The following is a 19327-nucleotide window of genomic DNA, read 5'->3' on the forward strand; positions in this document are numbered from 1 at the left end:
GAGCTGGGTCTCTCCAAAATGGCGACGGTGGACAACAGAGAAGGTTGGTGATGGTATTTGTTGTAAAGAAAACGCCTTATCAACATAATTTAGATGAAAATGACTAACTTTCCCCACCGGAGATGATACTAGTGATTTACGACCTCGACATTGATGTTTACATCTGCCCATAAAGGAAATATGAGTGTGCTTCATGATGAATTGGTAGCCATTTGACGTTAGCCAGCTAGCATTAGCCTCCTTATACATTTGCATAGAAAGGACCAGCTAGCCCACTGTACAGCCTGATACAAATAATGTAGTCAATAAGAAATACGTTTACAATGTAAATAAGGAGTAATCTGAGGTGTAGTGTAATTTATTGTGTCTATAAAGCCCTTGTTCTCATTTTTTCTGCAAGGCTAGTGGCAGTATATCTGATGTTTTGTTCATAACTTTACATGTTGTTGTCTCACAGCAGGTCCGGACGACCCAGAGAGTGAAGATGAGGTGTATGAGGTGGTGGACCTGACAGAATACGCCCGGAGGCACCAGTGGTGGAGCAGGGTGTTTGGGAACAACTCGGGCCCCATCGCTGAGAAGTATTCTGTGGCCACTCAGATCGCGATGGGAGGGGTGACTGGATGGTAAGGCCTGGGCGTCCCATCTGGATCAGCTGTTTGTACTATTTCTGACAAAAGAGTAAAGTTGTTAATGTGTTAGAAACATACTGCTAATCAATGCAGGGTGCCTTAAAGGAAAAAACAGGACTGATTTCTCATGATGTGTAATTACATCCCTATAAATTAAGTACCTCCTTTCAATATCTGTCTGTACTCTTAACAATAAATTGTTTGGGAAAAACTCAGGCCCCATTGCTGAGAAGTATGGCCACTCAGCTCATGATGGGAGGGGTGAGCGGACGGTAAGGCCTGGGCGTCACATCTGGATCAACTGAGGTTATTATACTATTTTTGACAAAAGAGTTAAGTTGTTAGAAACATACAGCTATCAATGCAACTTATTCCAAAGAAAAAACATGGCTGATTAGTCATGATGTGTTATTACATCCCTATAAAGCAAGTACCTCCATTCAATATCTGTCATTACTCTTCACATTAAATTGTTTTTAACCATTGTAAACACTCCTCCCTTCTTTTCAATATACACAGGTGTGCTGGGTACGTCTTCCAGAGAGTTGGGAAGATAGCTGCTACGGCTGTTGGTGGAGGCTTCCTTCTATTACAGGTAAGGGCACCATAACACAGTGTTTGTGTAGCCTCAATAATTAAAGATTCAGATCATCCTTTTATTAGTACTACTAGAGGAGTCAGTAAAATAGAAGTACTATTACGTAAGTAAATATGCAATGGAAACCCAAGGAAAAAAGAAAAGGAAATATTCCATTCAATGTACACATAACATATATCAGCACTTTCTCTTAGTCCTTTTGTAAGATTCATATTTTGCACACTTTCATCACTGACAACTGAATATGCCATCTGCACAGCAGGATGGTCAGCCTGTCCATTCTCTACAGCAGAAAGAAAAGGCCATCTGGAATATTATGGGGTGTTACAATGCTAACGTTGTCTTATTTCCGCATCTTTGGAGCCAAATATTTCCAGACGGCGTATTTAACTTCAAATTTGACAACTGGGATTTAAACAATTATGGAATACAATAAAAGTGAATATATCCATTTTGAATACCACTTTATTTAATTTCTACAGGTTGCCAATCATAGTGGCTACGTACAGGTGGACTGGAAGAAGGTGGAGAAGGACGTGAATAAGGCAAAGAAACACTTGAAGAAGAGGGCAGACAAAGCAGTCCCTGAAATAAACACCTTCATTGAGGAGGTAAAGGTACCACCGACAAAGCTTGCTTTGTCTTTCATGCTTTTGCAAATTTTTTGTTGACTTAATCATTTCTTTCTGTTTACTAGAAAAGGGCCCCTCTCTTCTTACACCCAACATATCCATGATATGTAAAACTAAATTGATCTTCAAAGCAGCAATGCCATCTAGTGTACTGTTGGTTGTAATACACTCACAACCCATGACACAGCAGGCTGGTGAGAGGTGGTAGATCGATACATTTTCACAACATTATGGGTGTTTGGTTGTGTATCCATACCAAGAGGATATATGGTTCTGTAGGCTGGGTCGGTAGATGATTTTAATAGGTGGTATTTCCCTTTTAAATTCCCTCTACTCCTGGTTATTTTCATGGCTTACTTTCTCCAGCATCTCTCAACCAGTTCACACCTTTTCATTGATTTATCTGTTAATTTTTGATCTATCAACTCATTCTTCATCCTCTCTCTCCTACACAGGCCACAGACTTCATAAAGAGGAACATCGTCATGTCCAGCGGCTTCGTCGGCGGCTTCTTTCTGGGTTTGGCGTCCTAACGCCGCTGCGCATGCCGCAGTCTCCACTTACTGTGAATCACATCACTGCATAGGTCACTTTCCTCTCTGCTGTTTACCCCTCGACGCCCCCCCGTGTGCATTGATTTATGGACGGGGGTTATGTTGAACATTAAAGCATGATCTGTTGTGACAGTGTAACTAACTGTTTTATACTTTAAAACCAATAGCAGTTCATTCTTTCTGGGGGGTTAAGTACACATTTTGAAGTCTGTATCAGAGTGTGTGGAGAATTTGAGTTCTTGGATTGTACTGTGAAGACTCTAATGATAAATATGCCGAGCTGCCACAAAGGAGCACAGAATCATGAGAATGAGAATCAATCGATGTGTCCTCATGTATACTTGCCTGGTGGATGCTGATCTTATATTGTTATAAGTTGGCGTGTGTGGGGGCCGCTGACAATATAGAGCCACCCCCCTTTTTGGAGCTGTAAATACCCACACAAAAGGAAATATTATGTAAACAGCGAAGGCAGCAGAGTGGGAAGTTAACACTATTCCCCAGTCTCCTTGCTTTGGGCTATTTTTTTATGTAACTGCAAAGTTTGGCGAGTTTATGTGCCATTTAAGCGCCAGAGCAAACACACAATGTGTTTTTTAAGTCTTGCACACTGAATGGGGTAAACAAAATTATTTTTCCTCTCTGAGCGGGAGTTCTTAATCATATACAACACATATCACATGGTTAAAGCGAAATATTCCATCTGTTTACTTCTACTTTGAAATTAACAACAACTGTTGATTACAGATTCCCATAATCCTCAGCCACTTTACTGGCAGGACAAGCATCTGCTGTACACTAATTACTGCCATTGGGAGCTCCGATACCAAAAGAGAAACCAGTCCCGTGATTAAAGAGCATAATGGAGCAGTGATTTGTGAGTCCTCCACCCTCACTGTTGTCCCTGTGCATTTAGAAGTGTCAGTGTAGCAAAAAGCAACACAAAGGCGATGCTGTGTTGTCGTGTCAAATATCCACACAGAATAAGTTGCTCACAAGTTACTTTTTTGTTGTGTTTGCCTTTTACTTACAGTGCAATATACAGTAATGTTTCAGATGCAAGGTTTGGTTTTCATTGAGCTTGTATTGTCATTACTCCCTCATTGTTTCCATGCATTGTTGTTTTGATAACCTCATTTGAGCTGTGTCTATGGAGTTTAAGTTGCCAGATTTCTTTTGAGAAACAATAAAAGAAATGAAAAACAGAATAAGTTGGTCTGGAGTTGTTTGAATTTCTTGAGGGATCCCTTATCAACTGATTGAAAAACTACACACCCACTTGGAACCTGTACAGTATGGCCAAACGCTTTGATAGTTTTAGCTTTTATTTATAGTTAAGAATGACAAGATAAAGTTAACATGTCAAATGTATATCACAATAGTATTTACAAGAAAGGGTGGAACCTAAGCATTTTTTGCTTAACAGACAAAGTAGACAACAGGGTTAAGAAGTTGGAACATAAGAACGTTTTCCTAAAAACATAATCCTAGCAATAATTACATGCGTTTAAGTTGTAGTCTGGTTGCAAGGAAAATTTCTCCAGGACATAAATGGTGAAAAAATGCATTTCAATTCTATGTTGTGAAAAAAAAAAAAAATTATTAAAAAAAGATTAGCATGGTTGTTAAAAACAAAGGGAATGTCATATAAAAGCAGTGTGTCGGGTCCTGGCAGAAGCTGTCTCTATAATGAATGCTGCTTTTGCAAGATTGCAGTTCCTGTTAAAGTTGTTATTGCTCAGATTGGCATTTTGAGGAGGGCACACTCCGTCAGTAGAGTCAGGGTGGTGATCATGTACCTGCTGTTGGAGATCTGAAAGAAAAGGGGGGGAAATATTATTGCGTTTGCTAAAAAGACAGTGAAAAGAAATTTAAAAAAAACAGCCATTTCTGCCACATTGTACCTTGATCCTGCCGTTACTCTTGGCTGAGCCCAGAGCTGTCGTGACCTGCCTCAAACTTCCTGCCGACAGATCCAGCCTGAAGTGTCTGAAGAAATGTCCCTTCAGCCCCTGCATGAGACTCATCACCTCCTTAATATCAATACTACTCCCCTCCTCCTCTTCCTCGTTTTCCTTCTGCTGACCCGTCCTCACACTGCACCACAGCTCCCAGGCGTCTTGGGGGTTAACCGTGTAGGTGATCTGCAGCGGTGGCACCACGGGGAGAGTCCAGATCATTTTGAGGTGCTGAATGCTGTGTTCTGTGTGGCAGTTAGTCCATAACGCCACCAGCCACTGCAAACTGGTGTGGTTTATTTCCAGGGGCCCGAAGCAGCAGTCAAATGTTTGCTGGAACCAGGCTTTGACCAAACCGCTGAGATACTCGGAGCCGCTGCAGCCAAAGAGCGGCAGACAGGTGAAGTCTTTGGGAAGGGAGTGCAGGTAATCCGTGTTGCCGTTGATGCAGGTCAGCCAGCCGCTCCACACCGACTTCTGGGGCTCGTCCTGTCTGGCGAACAAAGGGTTTGCATGGATCTGTCGGGACAAAGGTAACAGTGATAAACAAAGAATACAAGGATCTCACACAGATTCAGCTGATTGTCTGACCTAGAAGTGCAGCAGCAGAGTAAATAATGTGGGATATACTGAACCATGTACCACGCCTGGCTTTAGAATGAAAAACAAAATCCTTGTGACAAAGTCAGCCTGTGCTCACCTGTATGAGGACGGTCTCAGCGTCATCGTCCGTCTCCGTCAGCCCCTGCACCACAGAGAGAGCGACCCTGAAACCGCTCTGCAGTCCCTCCACCTCCACCGCCAAGCCCTGCTGCTTCTCCGCAGCAATGAACGCAGACAGCTGCCTGGAGTAGCTCTTCAGCTGGGTGTGTCTGAACTTGTACAGAGGAGAGACGTACGACAGCTTCCACTCCGTTTTCAACAGCAAGGCCAGATGCTCTGGATCCACCTTCTCCTGTGGGCCAAGAGAAAGAGAGGATGACCATTCTGTACATGTTATGCAAAGATTGCTTTAAAAACATGGATAATAATGGAAAGGTTGGACTCACGCTGATATTATGGGACTTGGGAGCTCTTCTGCTGGTGTTGAGCCTCCGTGCTGTCAACCCTGGCGTCAGGCCGAGCCGCGAGGCGGCGCCCAAGCAGCTGCGGTACGACTGCCGGTAGCTCTTGCTTTTGCTCCTCCTCTGAACAATGACACTGGTGAGGGGAGTCCTCACCACACTGGCAATCAAACAGGTTACCACCATGGGATCAGTTTCTTCTCTTTAATGCTGAATTTGTACATTTTAAAACACCCAAGCAATTCCACAAATACTTTGGATGAATTACGAGATACAAACCAGTTGGCTTCTCTTGAATTAGTTTGTATTTAGAAACAGCAGCAAGAATAAAGTGACCTAAACTTTGCAAACAAGCTTCATTAAGTTCTCCTCACAATACCATAGTAAAGATACATCACAATCTGATACTTAAGCATCTTTCTTGTTTAAATATAAATCAAAGTGAAATTCAATAAGACATCTTGGTTAAAACTTAATTTCGTCCGTAGAATTATACACCAAACACTTGATTTGACACGTTGAGGGTCCGCTTAGGGTTCTGTTATTGTTTTATTTTGGAGGAGACACCAAAATTTAACTATTTCGATTTAGTTAAGTTCTCCGTGGTGTATTATCTACGCCGAATTGAACGGAGGAGGCTAAAGATATATAAATAGTCTCGTTGGGAAATGTATCAGTTTGGCACATTCCACATAAAGCTGAGTGAAGTTCAAGTACGTGATCGCTGAATGTTGTTTGGTTGAGTCGTGTCTTCCTGCGGGTCACAGCGGGAAGTGTCGTGTATTCAGCAGCACAGAAACACGCTGTGGACTAAACCCTGTCCTTGTGTGTTCATGAAGGTAAATGTGATTTATAAAACAGCGTGAGTTCACTGTGGAAAAGGAAGGAAGACATTTACCTGTTATGAGGCGGCTCCATGTTTGGCGCACCGAAGGAAACCGGAAACAGATTTGAACGTCGCGCTCTCTTCTTCTTTTTCTTGTTTAATCGCGGATGGCACTTGACGTTAAAGGCGCATTACCGCCACCTACCAGGCTGGAGTGAGGGTCAGAGTGTTTGGTCTGTGGAAATACATACAAACAAAAAACCTAACTTAAACTTAGATCATTTTCATTAAACCAGTCTCTTTTAAAAACTCTAACAATATTTTATATTTTCCTTCTCCAATATTAAACACATTCTTCAGGTTTACCTCTTCCACCCCACATGTCCTCAGCTCCTTTTGTCGTGTTTTTCTTCATGTGTGTTATATTCCTGGCATTGACAGATGAAAACAATAGGGAAAAAACACTAGAGAACAAACCGTTATAGCAAGGCCAAGAGTAAGACCCACAGGACTAAATAAAACAATGCACTTAATAAGAATAAAAGCCATCAGGACAGTGTGAATGTGGATTAGGGGAGGGAACGGTGGAGCATTTAATACTGGAGAATGTAATAATGTATGATTGTTTGTGTTTTTAAAAGAAACTGGATCTAAGTCTAAGTTAAGTTTAGTTTATTTGTTGTTTTATGTATTTCTGCAGACCAAACACTCTGATCCACCCTCCAGCCTGGTAGGTGGCGGTAATGCACTGTTAAGGTTAGGTTACATAAAACAAAAGAAAGAAGAAGCTGAAGCTGCTGCTGACCTGACGTCATCTCCCTGATCCTGTGCGTCATGCTAACCAAATTACCCCACAGGTTTATTTATAGTTAATTCCAAAGAATACTTTAGTGTTTCGGTTTGAGACAACACCTTCTGCCGAGCGACCACCTCCCCCCAGAGCCACACGACACGAGAAACCCGAGGATTATCGTGCGTTTAGCTTGTTTAGCGGCGTTATTCACACTTCCGGGTTAGCATAACGGTCCAGCTAGCCAATGAGCTAGCCCAGCTTAGTGCAGCTTGGGGGCTAATACACCGAGAGCCGCTTGTCAGCTTTGCTGCTCCGTCAGCTGTTCGGATGGAAACATCGTAAACAGAGCTGAGTTAACATGAAATAACCACTTTACTGGTACGTAGAACACTCCATTAAACCCAGCGCAAGCCACCGAGTCAGCTTTTGACACTTAAAAAGTCATTGATGGGGGACGTTAGCTTGCTAAGCTAACTTTCTGATTTCCAGACAAAACACACACACACAAAAGAAGCCACCACCGACAGTCGAGATGCAGAAATCGAAGAAGGCCGTTGCGGAGGAGGCCACGGTGGATGTGAAGTTTACAGATCTACCAAACGCCCTGATCGCCTGCAGAGTGCCGGAGGACCTGTTCGGGGAAGGCATCCTCAAGGTAAGAAGCTAAAGGCTGTGTAGCACTCCGTTAGCCTCACTGTTTACTAACACTGTGTTGTGTTGCGTGTATGTGATTGTAGCCGATGACAGCCGAGTGTAAGAGGGGTGCTCTGGGATTCATTACGCGTTTAGTACAATAGTCAGTTATCTGTTGTTTTGCAAGAAAAAGGCTTGATCATCATTTCTCTCATGGGGTCTGGGGAGCTGCTGTGCACGCCCACACATCCTGGAGCTCTCTCTATACAGGACGTGGATATCCATTTCTGTTGGATCATCCCAACCATATTTCATCATCTTAGCTGGGATTGTAAAAGGGGCCAAGCAACCCGATGGATCATATGTATGGGACTGATCATAGAGAACATTCCACGCCTTGTGTGTGGTTGCTCTCGGATGTTAAATCTGAACTTGAAGGTGTCCGTCTCACTGCACCATTGTAGTCCAAGGGGCTCGTTCAATTGGCCGCTTGTCTTGGTCCAGATCTAACTCCTTGAAGTTCTTGGATACATGTTCCTCACGAACGGTTGCTGATCCACTTTGTGAGATTGAAACCTCCTAACTTGCAGATAGCTGTAAGGTTCTCTACCATCAGAGTTGCATCTTCAGTAGAAGGCAGCCTTTTCAAAAGATCATCCACATAAGAAGTTTCTTGATTCCCATGGTTCCATTAAACTTTAGGGGTGTTTGTGCCAATCAGAACAGTAGTACTGTGACCCATTGTGTGTGGATCAATCTTTGTTCTTGTTCTGCATTATTGTTTTCACGTTTTCAGGCACATCGAGTTCATCTAAATACTGCAGTTCCTCCATGGTGTTGCAACATTCTCGTAGAAACAATGCACAGGCCTGTAGCCCTTTACTGTCTTCTGCCTTAACAGCTGGCCATCCAATGGTTTTGTCCACAGAGGCAGCTGTGACCTTTACTTTCCAAGGAGGTCTCTGGCCACAGCAGAGCCATGTGTTGGCAGCTGTGCACCAGATCTCCATGCTGCCCCCTAGTGAATTGCTCCAGATAGAACAAACAATCTCCTCTGCTGTCGAATGTGCCTTTGGAACACTGCCAGGATATGAGGCATTTAACTCTGATCATTTCGCTGCAGATGCCATTTCAGTTTCATTTCCAAGTTGTTCTTTTTTCCTTCTCAGTTGCTCCTCTTGCTCCTCCAAGACCTGTTTTTCCTGTAGCAGTGCAGCCCCTTCTGCTTGAAGTCGTGCAGATGATGTTGTAGACTTGCTGCCCTTTGAGACGTGACTTTTTCCACCTGAACCGTTATAAGAGTAATTGTTCTGTACAGTTTCCAAATAAGAGAGCAGAACCACTTGTACTCTCGATAAATGTATTTTCCAAAAACATACACAAACAAATCAACCTTTGACATTGCATCCCTTCCCACACGGTCAAAAACTGTTTGCTCCTTACCTTCAGCCAACACCTGGGTCAGATAACCCCACTGATTGTTTACACCTCTTGCTTGGCTGGCAGCGGCACTACTGCCCCAAGTGGTGGGAGGAAAAACAAAACCAAACAACAGCAATATTGAGATTTCTTTTCAGCCGTTAAGACCACTAGATGGAGGTAACAGTTAAAATACACACACTGTTGTTTGACTGAGCTGTCAACAAAACACTTCAGTCCTGAGTTGCTTAAAAGACGGACTTCCTAAATTAAAATTTTCTTCAATTCACAGACTAGAGGTTGATCCATAGTGGATTTTTTAAATATCACGATTTAAGACTGGAGAGCAAAAGTTAGACAGTGGGAAAAATAAAACTCTATACTTTCTTTATTTATGGTTTCTTGGTTTGCTCTAGATATAAAGTTTCTTGCCAAGCTGTCGCCCAACAAAAGCCACCTTAATAACCTGGTTCATCTGTTGGATCCTGTGGGAACATGACAGCCCGCTAAACACACACTTAACCAATTGCTGGTGCACACATGCATTTTGCCAGACATTTGCATGCACACGGGATGTGAGATGAGCCAGGGTGGAGTCTGCTGACGTTGATGGAAAAGGAAAAACAACAGAGGTGAAGAGAGGAGATGGTTTCTTCCTTCGTTTGTTCCAGGATCCTGCTGCTTTTCCACTGGGCATCGGCAAAGTTTTGAAGGTCAGCTGATGTATCATATGGCAGGATATTCCACTGAGGTGTGTGACCGCCCATGGAATTTGTGAAAACACAAACGGTTGTACTTAAATAATGGCTGGGAGGGATGGAATAAGATAAGGTAACTAACTGTGGCTGTCTGTCGAGCAAAGAGTGCAGAAATAATGATTTTGTTTAACTGCAATGTACTTTTATATATATTGACATAAACTTACTGGAATTAAACCTGAGACATGGCACTTTAAGTCATACTTTATTACAAAACCACTGTGTTGAAGCTCAGAACCTTAAAAACTCTAATAATACTCACGGTCTGGACTTTGTCTTTCAGCTGAGAAGTAACAAGAAATGGCAGAAATTACATATGATGTTACACATTCAGTAATTCAATTCCCCGACCAACATACATTATATAGGCACTTTACAGAGTGAGTTTAAAGAGAACAGAGTCAAATTGGGCATCTGTCTAAGTATAAACTCTTTTATTCAATCACTGTCAGAGTGGTTATTATAATGCTGATAATAATATATATATTCTCTGGAGAGAGAAGAACATTTTAGGTCAGTTAACAGAAAGTATGGAATGTATTTTCCAGTGTGATGTGCAAGTTAAACTGGTTTTAGCTCAGACCTGCCAGTATTAATAAACCAGCATGGAAGAACAGCTTCAGGTCAGGGAAAACTCCGATGTAGGTCTGGAAAGTCCGGCAAGTTTCCTGGACTTTTCAGGCCGGACGCACCCTGTTGCAGCTGTGGATGGAGTCACCAAGACCAGAGATGTAATCAAATTCCAATCTCAGCCTCATTATTCTGATTACAATCAGGACAGAGTGAGTGTGTGTGTGTGTGTGTGATGAAATGTGTGATCACAGTTCTCAGCACAGTGAACATCAGCATTAGTCGACAGTCTTACATAACAGGAGAAGCAGGTTCCACAAAGATTGAAGTGAATCATGTTTCCAACCACACTGACGACAAGTATGTAAACTAACCAGGTCACCCACAGCGGACAAGGAAACGGAAAATCTGAATGTTTTTGCTGGACATGCGCTGACTCAGCGTTCGCCTTATCTAGATCTGCGGCTGACTTTTCTGAAACTCTCCACAAGTTCAGTGACACAGATGCAGAGCTGGAAGAGGCACAGATGTGTCACCGTGCTGCAGGCGCTGGTTTCCTGCTCAGATATGGGATTCTGCTCAAGCCACAAGGAAAGAGCGTGTCACAGGAGTCAGGCCTCTGTAACCTGATGGGACCGGGCTAGTGTCAGGACAGTGGTGTGGGTTTAAATATAAAGATGGTGAAGCTGGTGTTTTAATTGGGGAGACAACGACATGGAAGTTATAGGATGAATGTGGCCAGATGCAGCTAGAGTGGCTTTATTTCAGAGTCATCAAATAAGTTACCGCTCCATGGTATTCAGTGTGATCCACCATCTCGCTGCTACATCAGTTATATTATTGTTACAGTATTTTGTATTTGCCAGCGTGGGCGAAGCTGTGGCTCCCACCAGTATCAACCATCACCTCGGCTTTGGAAAGAAGAGCATGATGCAATAACAATGTAGCAGCTGGCTGGTAACACAACACTGTGTCCAGTATGTGGTGAGCATTCGAGATTTGTTCTTGTGTGTGCACTGTGCATGTGCACACCTGTCTTTATGTGTGTGTGGTGGTGGTGGTGGTGGGGGGGGGGGTTGTTGCCTGTCTGTCAAGTGAGGGAATGGAAAAAATAGGAAGATGAAAAAATAACACAGCGTGATGGAAAAAATGCAGGACGTGCATGCTCTCTCTCTCTCTCTCTCACACACACACACACACACACACACACACACACACACACACACACACACACACACACACACACACACACACACACACACACACACACACACACACACACACACACACACACACACACACACAAGTAGCAGCCACACCAGGGTAAGGTTGAGGTCTGGAGATGATTAGCACCTTCCACACACACTCACTCACATGGTAATGTTTAACATCAACAAACAGCACTTACATGAGAGCATCAGTTTCACTGTCGGGAGGCTCATCAACATTACACCACTTTGCTTTCCACACACACATTTTCCATTCAGCACACACACACACACACACCACACACACACACACACAGGACAGTGCTTTTAGTCAATTCACTGTGTATTAACACCCTGCTCAGGGGCCTGAGGGATCATGAACAGAACATCTACATGTTGTTCTAATAGCAAAGGATAGACTCCTTCCAGCCAGACAACCTGCCAGGTGTCACTGCCTGTACTGCCACCTCACAGCCAGAAGGTCCCAGGGTCAAACCCCCCCGAGGTCCTTTTGTCTTGTCCAGGATTCCTCCAGTTGCAGCTTTGTCCTCTAAAGTGTCTTCTCGTGTGAATTTGAGTGTTCAGCCTGAAAACAGACTTGTGTAAACGGAACACAAAGGCGTTGTGCTGATGTCGACGTGCCGCGGCAGCAGATCTTTAAAGGCCGAAGTGGAGAAGGTTTCCGTGGGAACAGAAGTTGAGCTGTTGCTCAGGAGGCAGAGAGGGTCGTAGAGTGGTTTGATCCCAGGCTCACCCTGTAGAGTGCTTTCAATGGTCTATAAGAGGGAAAGTGCTTTATAATACAGTCCATTTACGATTTGTATGTATATGGTATACTATACTGACTCTGCCAGTCTACTAGAGAAGCTTTATGCAGCCTCTCAAGATGAACTTCTGACTGAAACATGCATTATCTGTTTTCCTTTGGAGGACTCCTTAATGGCATGGTTTCTTTTGATTGGTTGAACAGCCGCAAACCTGCCGAGGGGCAACACTTGGCGCTTGTGGCACACGACCTCCCTCTAACAAAATATCTCCGAGCAGACGAGAACTCAAAATCAATCTGTCAATAAAAGAAGTTAAAGGCGGTCAAATGGAAAACATGATCTACCATAAAGGACTTGTGGATAGATCCACCCAATCAGATCTTCTAATGGGCCAACAATTCACAGACCACACGCTAATCCAAGATGAATGCGTGCCAGATGCCTTTCTAGTGCCGTTGATTGAATAATTAATGTTCCGCTAAGTGTGAGCCTAAAAGCTTTTATCTCCTCCAGATGTTAAATGTGGGACTTTGTCGAGGATCAGACGCAACAAACCGGAACGTGTCGCCGTCTCTAACGCACGGGTGCAAGTGTTGGCCGTGTTTTTCCAACTGCACACACACACACACACACACACACACGAACACACACACACACACACACACACACAAACACTTCCCGCTCTCTGCTATTAATACCCCCATAAAAGCATGTTATCAAACTGCATACTTTCCATGAGCACCAGCGCTCTCGCCTCTTGCTTTGTATCCCTTCATCCCTCCATCATACATTCTTCCTACCAGCCGTCTCTCCCTTTGTCTGTTTGCTGCTGCTCTCTCTCTCTCTCTCTCTTTCTTTCTCCCCCTTTCTGTCTTGCTCTCTCGGCCTCATTCATATTTCCTGACATTGAGATGTTTCCACATCTTGCCCCGTGCACTCAGCAGTCAGCTGATGAAGCTCGGTGGGAAACAAGGAGGTGAAAGGCTCATTGTCACATAAGTTTCCGTTCAAACAAAGGCTTTTTTTTGTCTTGAGATGAAATGCAACAGAGAGCGGATCAGGGCTTTTTGTTTGCTCAATAGTGATGTCATTATTTTCCAGTCTCTCTCTCTCTACACACACACACCTCCACACACACACACACACACACAGGCCCTCTTTATGTCTGATTAGTCAGCATTAGCTCGTATCTATCAGTCGAGCGGTAGGATGGAAAAAAAAGGAGCAGACTGTCCCTCCCCTTTCCACAGGCGATTGGCTTGCCATGAAAGAACGGCTGAATGACACAGGAAGAGGAGGGGATGGGATTGTGGGTAATGCGTCATCGACTGGCAGGGGCTCATTTAAGCGGCTGTGAAGCAGGAGGAGAGAGGGAGAGAGAGAGAGAGAGGCTGAGCTCAGTAGAGACTGAGTGACATTTCCAGCTCTCCACACCCAAATCTCTGGAAAATTCCTCCAGTTTGCAGGCGGCTGCAGAGCTCGCTCCCCGAGGCCGACTGACACACACAGGATTCTGCCTCTTTTTCTGCGAGTGTTGCAGCAGATGACTCGATAACCTTGGAATTCGGGTTTAAGAGGCTGTGTGTTGATTGAGGTTTGAATGCAGAGGTAGTGCGTCTCGCAGCGTTTCCCTCGTGACGACAAAAGAAGACGGATACAAAAGCAGATCCATGTGCAGGGAGCCAGAGGTGGACAAGAGCTGAGCTGTTTCCTGCTGGGGAGCATCTGTAACTTCCTGCCTGTCCGTCACCCTGGGGAAGGCAACGCTCCACCGATTCCCCCCCTCCTCTTCATCCTCATCACCCCCGTCGCCCTCACCGCCGCTGAAGGCCGCCTCGGCGTCCCGTTGCACTCTGACCTCGGGCATCAGGTGGAAAAGGCTGCGGCTCCTGGGATCGCCCGTCATGCACATCAAGACCACCAAGTGTAACCGCTTCTGCTTGGTCGCCTCCGTGACGAACCAGGAAGTGTTCAGTCGTCCTGAGGCGCAGGTAAGAGAGCGGTCGAGCTTCCTGGAAATGAATTAAAATTGAATCTTGGCTCTTTTTACGGCTCAGCCCCTCGATGTAATGCGATTGACCTGCACCAGAACCTCGTCACAGGTCCTGAAGAGCACGTCTTGTTTTACTTGGTCTCAGTTCCTGTCAGTGTCAAAAGGCCTGCAGCTTTTTTCCTTGTCAATCAATCTCATCAAAACCCATCTAGATTTGATTCCAACAGGATTGAACAGTGGCTCGTTGAAGGTTATTTGCCATTTTGAGTCTGAAAAACGACTGACTCAGCAATGATCGTGTCTTATAGGTATTCACATGTAAATAGATTGGATAAAATAACACTGGGTTACGGTCTGTGTGTTTTTTGTGGATTCTTATACCCACATATTTCATGGGCCTTACTGCTCATGTGGAATTATTTTGTGAATTGCTGTGGAGCCTCTGCAGGGAGCGTCTATAAAGTGGTGGAGAGGCTGTTGTGATAATCAGGGACCTGACCTCCTAAGGCCCTCACTTTGTTCTTCTTCCTCCTTTTGATTTGGGCCATGACTCAGTGCCCAAGTCCAGGCTCGGTGATTGCTCTTGTGTTGCAGTGCAGTGGGCACAGCATGCTGACTGATGACTGTAGGAGGCACAACTATTTTTATCCACATCCTCGGAACTGTGACGACTGAAACACCACGTCTAATTTTTAGTCCGCTTATTGGACAAATTCAGCTAAAACAGTCCTGCTGATGAAGGTTCTAATTATATAATATTACACTGACATGTTGTCTTCCTTCTTTGATAAAAATACAGTGGTGGAATATTATATTATTTTTGTATTATAGATTGAATGTCCAAGTTCCTCCACACAAAACACAAACATCAATACTTTTTGTAGGGGTTTTAGGTCCAGACAACATTTCAGCTGCTCTCACGTTGCATTTCTATAAAATAAAAAGCCAACAGCCCTTGCATTTTGGTCAATATATGTTCTCTCCACATGATCTGTTTACCTGCAGGCAACCCAAGCCTGCTCACACATGATTGGTCAACCTAGAAACTGAAACCAGAAGGCTTCCATCACCTAAAGAATGTATATTTCCCACATACAGCCAATTTTTCTCCAGACTTGTATGACTGGATACTAGCGAAAGCGTCACAGGAGCTGAAGTGAAGCTGTTAAGCATTTAACCAGCAGTTGTTGATGTTGATGACTCTGTGGGAACAGATCATCATGACCAGGCTCCAGTACAACTCATCCCTTTGTCCTGTTGTGTGACTGCTTTTGATTAGCAGTTGATGAAATAATGGTTTGGGTAGGGTCCTCTTGGAAATGGGAGCCAAGGTCAGATTTTGGGATAGGAGGTGGACTAGTGGCAGAAACTTGGACTATGGGCAGAAAAGGTCTCTGGTTTGTCTCTGGTTCGACTCCACGGAGAAACAACAAAAAGACAAACCTGGATTGATCTGTGTGTCTGGCACCAGATGGGTTATAAGCAGAGGTTAAATTTCCCCTTGCATGAGTGTGCCTGTGCATGTCTGTGCATGTGTGTGGGATAATAAAATGTATCTTAGTCTTAATTTCAAGTCCATTTTGTTCTCTTAATTAGCTTCTGCAGCTATTGTTGTTCATTTAAAAGTGAGGCCACACACACACACACACACACACACACACACACACACACACAGAGGCTGTCTTGAGAAGCGTCAGATATAGCGGCTGGTAGAAGAGGCTATTTTTACCATTTTTTATTCCGAGCGGCTTCAAGTGCCAGAGCTGTGTTCACGGCTGCCTGTGGCTGGCACTGCTCCGTATTTTTAGATAAGAGGAGAGAAAAAAGAGCTCAAGGGAATAAATCGAGTGGAAGCAGAGGAGGAGGATGCAGAAGCTGCTCTCAATATCCGGATTTCGATGGTCTCTTCTGTTCTCACCCCCTCCCTCCTCTCTCTCTCTCTCCCTACCCCAGGCCAGCTTTGAGGCCCTGTTCCGATCGTTCGACCCAGAAGTGCAGTTCCAGTACTTCAGGTCTTTCCGGCGGGTCCGGATCAGCTTCAGTGATGCTCTGGCTGCAGCGGAGGCCCGGCTGCGGCTGCATAAGACCGACTTCAGTGGCAAAGAGATGAGACTCTACTTTGCTCAGGTATCGTCTTCGTAAAGCATCCTGTTCCTCCAACTTCGAGTTAAGTCATTCTGTTTATTTGAAAACTGTGACCCAAACTCAAATTTGTCCCTTTTGTCCTGCAGTCTGTCCACATAGGGAGTCCTCGGCTGGAGCCTCCCAAGCCCGATAAGCAGTTCCTGATCTCCCCCCCGGCCTCCCCTCCCGTCGGCTGGGAGCAGGCTCAAGACGCCATGCCCGTGGTCAACTACGACCTGCTGTGCGCCATCTCAAAGCTCGGACCAGGTATTGTGCATCTCACCATGTGACCGAGCTGCGATGCGTTCACTGTCCCACGTGTCTCACCGAGTCCTTTCTTCCCCAGGGGACAAATACGAGCTCCAGACGGCCACGCCCACCACCCCCAGCGTGGTCGTCCACGTCTGCGAGGACGAGCGCGGCGACAGCTCGGCGCCCGACGACAGCGACCAGGACGACCAGCCCCGCCCCCAGCGGCCCAAGATCATCCAGACGCGGCGTCCTGACTACAGCCCCGAGGTCAAGCAGTGAGCGGCGGCACGGGGGGGGCAGCAGTGTGATGACTGTAACATTCCATCCTGATGAGACTGGTCAAGAGCTGAACTCACTCTCGGAGCTTTGAGGGTTTGGCGCCCGCGGGTGCCGAGACGTCCCGTAGACGAGCATTTCATAAGAAGGAGAGAAAACATAATGTGGAATGCTGCATTCATGTCCCATGGGAAATACAGGAGATATGAACTACATAGTCTGTGTAGCCATCAGTTGATATGTAATGTGTGAATTTGCTTTTTTTTTTTGGAGATGGAACTGTAGGAAATGATGTATACCACTTTTTTTATTGTAGTGTGGTCGGAGACTTTGGTTTGTGGTGATGTTTTTGTGCGATGAAGCTGGTCAGGTGCAAATAAAGTCTGTGCAGGAGCATCGAAGCAGATGTTGGATGTTATTCCCACACGACATGAATGCAGCATCGTTCTGCGAAAATCATGTTTGCGTTTTTTGGGATGTGCCGAGTGGACAGAAAATGATCCGGCTGTCAAAGTTGAGGATTTAAACCTAACTCACCGCTGGCATGTGGTTTTTTTTGTGCGTTTTTTTTCAGTTCCCCTCCGGTTTGCGTGCTCGTTAGCTACAAGGTCACGTCGGCGCCGCAGCTCCTGTTACTCTTAACCGTTGTTAGATGTGTCGGGGGATGAGGAGCCCGGTGGAAGCTCGCCTTACTCGCACTCAGACCGGCTAACACTACAAACATGGCTCCTTCAAAACGACAGTGTTCCCGTCACGATGTCTAACAGTGTTATTTGTGGATTCTTTCCCTTCTCTGCGTCTGTGGTTTGCTTGTAGATTAGTGAAGAAGTGTTAAAACTTTTATTTTTATTGGAATGTAGTTTTAACGCCAAGCCCGTTGCCCGAGGGAAACTAATGTATATCGTTGTTTTTTGGAAAAAATAGGGCTAACTCCTTTTTTTTGTGTGTGTGTTCACTTGGGCAAAATAATATCCAAACAATATGTGTGAGAAAATCAAAGTGCAGCACAGTGACTCAGGGCCCGGCTCAGCTCTCAGCCTCTTCTCGTGGGTCCTCACTTGATCACAGTGCTCATTAGTGTGTGTGTGTGGCTTCTAGTCAATGTCTCACTGTAATCACACAAGCTGTCTGCATGTTAAACCAACATCTGTGGGCAAACACGCACCAGAAGCATGTTCTGTGTTCAGTGTTGTCCAAACCACTCTCTCTAATGTCAGAGTTCCATATTGTCAAAAAAAAACAATTTTCTTTCAGTCACTGTTTAGAAAGTAAAACCCTGGAACCCTAAGTTTTTATTTAAGGAAGCCCCAGTATAAACAGACACCTGTTTGTGTTGTCACCACTAAAACACATTCTATTCTGAAAGGAAATATTTTTATGCTTTTATTTGACGGGGACGGTGAAGACAGAAAAGGACTTTCAGGTCTAAAATGTCTCTTTAAGAGTTTGAACACAGAGTAAGAGTTCCAGGGGTTTCCTCAGGGGGCTCTGTTAGGGTCAGTTCACATCTGCACCAATATATAAATATATATATTAATGCTGCTGACACAAACTCCTCACTTATAATAATAATAACCTTTTACATGTGTATAGCACCTTTCAAATCACAGTTACAAGGCGCTTTATAAGTACAAATACAAAAACAAAGAGGTTACAACATATTATCCGAATAATTTGTGTTGAAGAGGCTCAGAATCAACTGTAAACGTGTTGTCTTGGCTTGAATGGGCTTTGCTTTTGCCATTTTTATCTCATAACGATTTACATAATCTGCCAACTTGCGAGTGTTAATTAAAAAACGGACGGCTGTTGCTTTTTTTTTGTCTGTTTCTTTCCGACGATCTTCATTCCGGGTGAAGGCAGAATGTGAGCTTGTGGAAGCAGCACTGTGAAACACGCCGGCACTGCCAGCCAGGCCGACAGCTCGTCTGTCCCACGCTGCTGCAGAAGGCTCTTGTCAAGTTTGGCTACTTTTGTACTACTGGTAATTTTGAGTTGATTTGTATTCAAGAGGAAATAACATTACTGAGTTACGATTAAATAAAAGATTTTACCATTGAAGTTGACGCGTCTGGTGTCGTGTTTTCCACTCAAGTTCAATTTACTGGACTATATTGCACCTTTCGACCATGTGTCAATGTAAATAAACAAATATTATTTAAAACCCATTGTGTTAAACTTAATATTTTAGTGCCATTTGGGAAATATTCTCCTCACAGACGCTTTGCCACCAGGCAGTTTAACCTCTATGTCCAAAAAACGAGCGTCAG

The 19327-nt window shown here is 44.5% G+C and overlaps 3 protein-coding genes across 6 annotated transcripts; 2 read left to right on the forward strand and 1 right to left on the reverse strand.

Moving 5' to 3' along the window:
- Positions 1-12: 12 nt before the first annotated feature.
- On the forward strand, positions 13-3629 carry LOC132996589 (FUN14 domain-containing protein 1). 2 transcript variants are annotated; one of them, XM_061066896.1, is made up of 5 exons: positions 13-43; positions 458-626; positions 1152-1227; positions 1713-1847; positions 2318-3629. In XM_061066896.1, exons 1-5 carry the CDS (start codon positions 19-21, stop codon positions 2393-2395), a joined length of 483 nt encoding a protein of 160 aa, XP_060922879.1. In that variant the 5' UTR covers positions 13-18; the 3' UTR covers positions 2396-3629. The 2 variants fall into 2 exon arrangements, with proteins under 2 accessions (XP_060922879.1, XP_060922880.1); XM_061066897.1 differs by having other exon boundaries at positions 1713-1841.
- Positions 3630-3818: 189 nt separating this feature from the next.
- Positions 3819-7100, reverse strand: cenpl (centromere protein L). Its single transcript, XM_061067373.1, is given in 7 exon segments — positions 3819-4229; positions 4321-4893; positions 5075-5329; positions 5424-5598; positions 6337-6370; positions 6373-6416; positions 7075-7100. Coding segments are annotated over 7 exon segments (1182 nt in total). The 3' UTR covers positions 3819-4154.
- LOC132996673 (calcipressin-1-like) lies at positions 7090-19118 on the forward strand. Of its 3 annotated transcripts, XM_061067005.1 has the most exons (5): positions 7090-7435; positions 7547-7712; positions 16359-16532; positions 16637-16796; positions 16876-19118. In XM_061067005.1, exons 2-5 carry the CDS (start codon positions 7590-7592, stop codon positions 17058-17060), a joined length of 642 nt encoding a protein of 213 aa, XP_060922988.1. In that variant the 5' UTR covers positions 7090-7435; positions 7547-7589; the 3' UTR covers positions 17061-19118. The 3 variants fall into 3 exon arrangements, with proteins under 3 accessions (XP_060922988.1, XP_060922989.1, XP_060922990.1); XM_061067006.1 differs by having other exon boundaries at positions 7090-7712; XM_061067007.1 differs by lacking the exons at positions 7090-7435; positions 7547-7712 and adding an exon at positions 13808-14403.
- The last annotated feature ends 209 nt before the right edge of the window (positions 19119-19327 follow it).

This window comes from Limanda limanda, chromosome 23 (assembly GCF_963576545.1).
Source record: "Limanda limanda chromosome 23, fLimLim1.1, whole genome shotgun sequence".
Classification (NCBI taxonomy): domain Eukaryota; kingdom Metazoa; phylum Chordata; class Actinopteri; order Pleuronectiformes; family Pleuronectidae; genus Limanda; species Limanda limanda.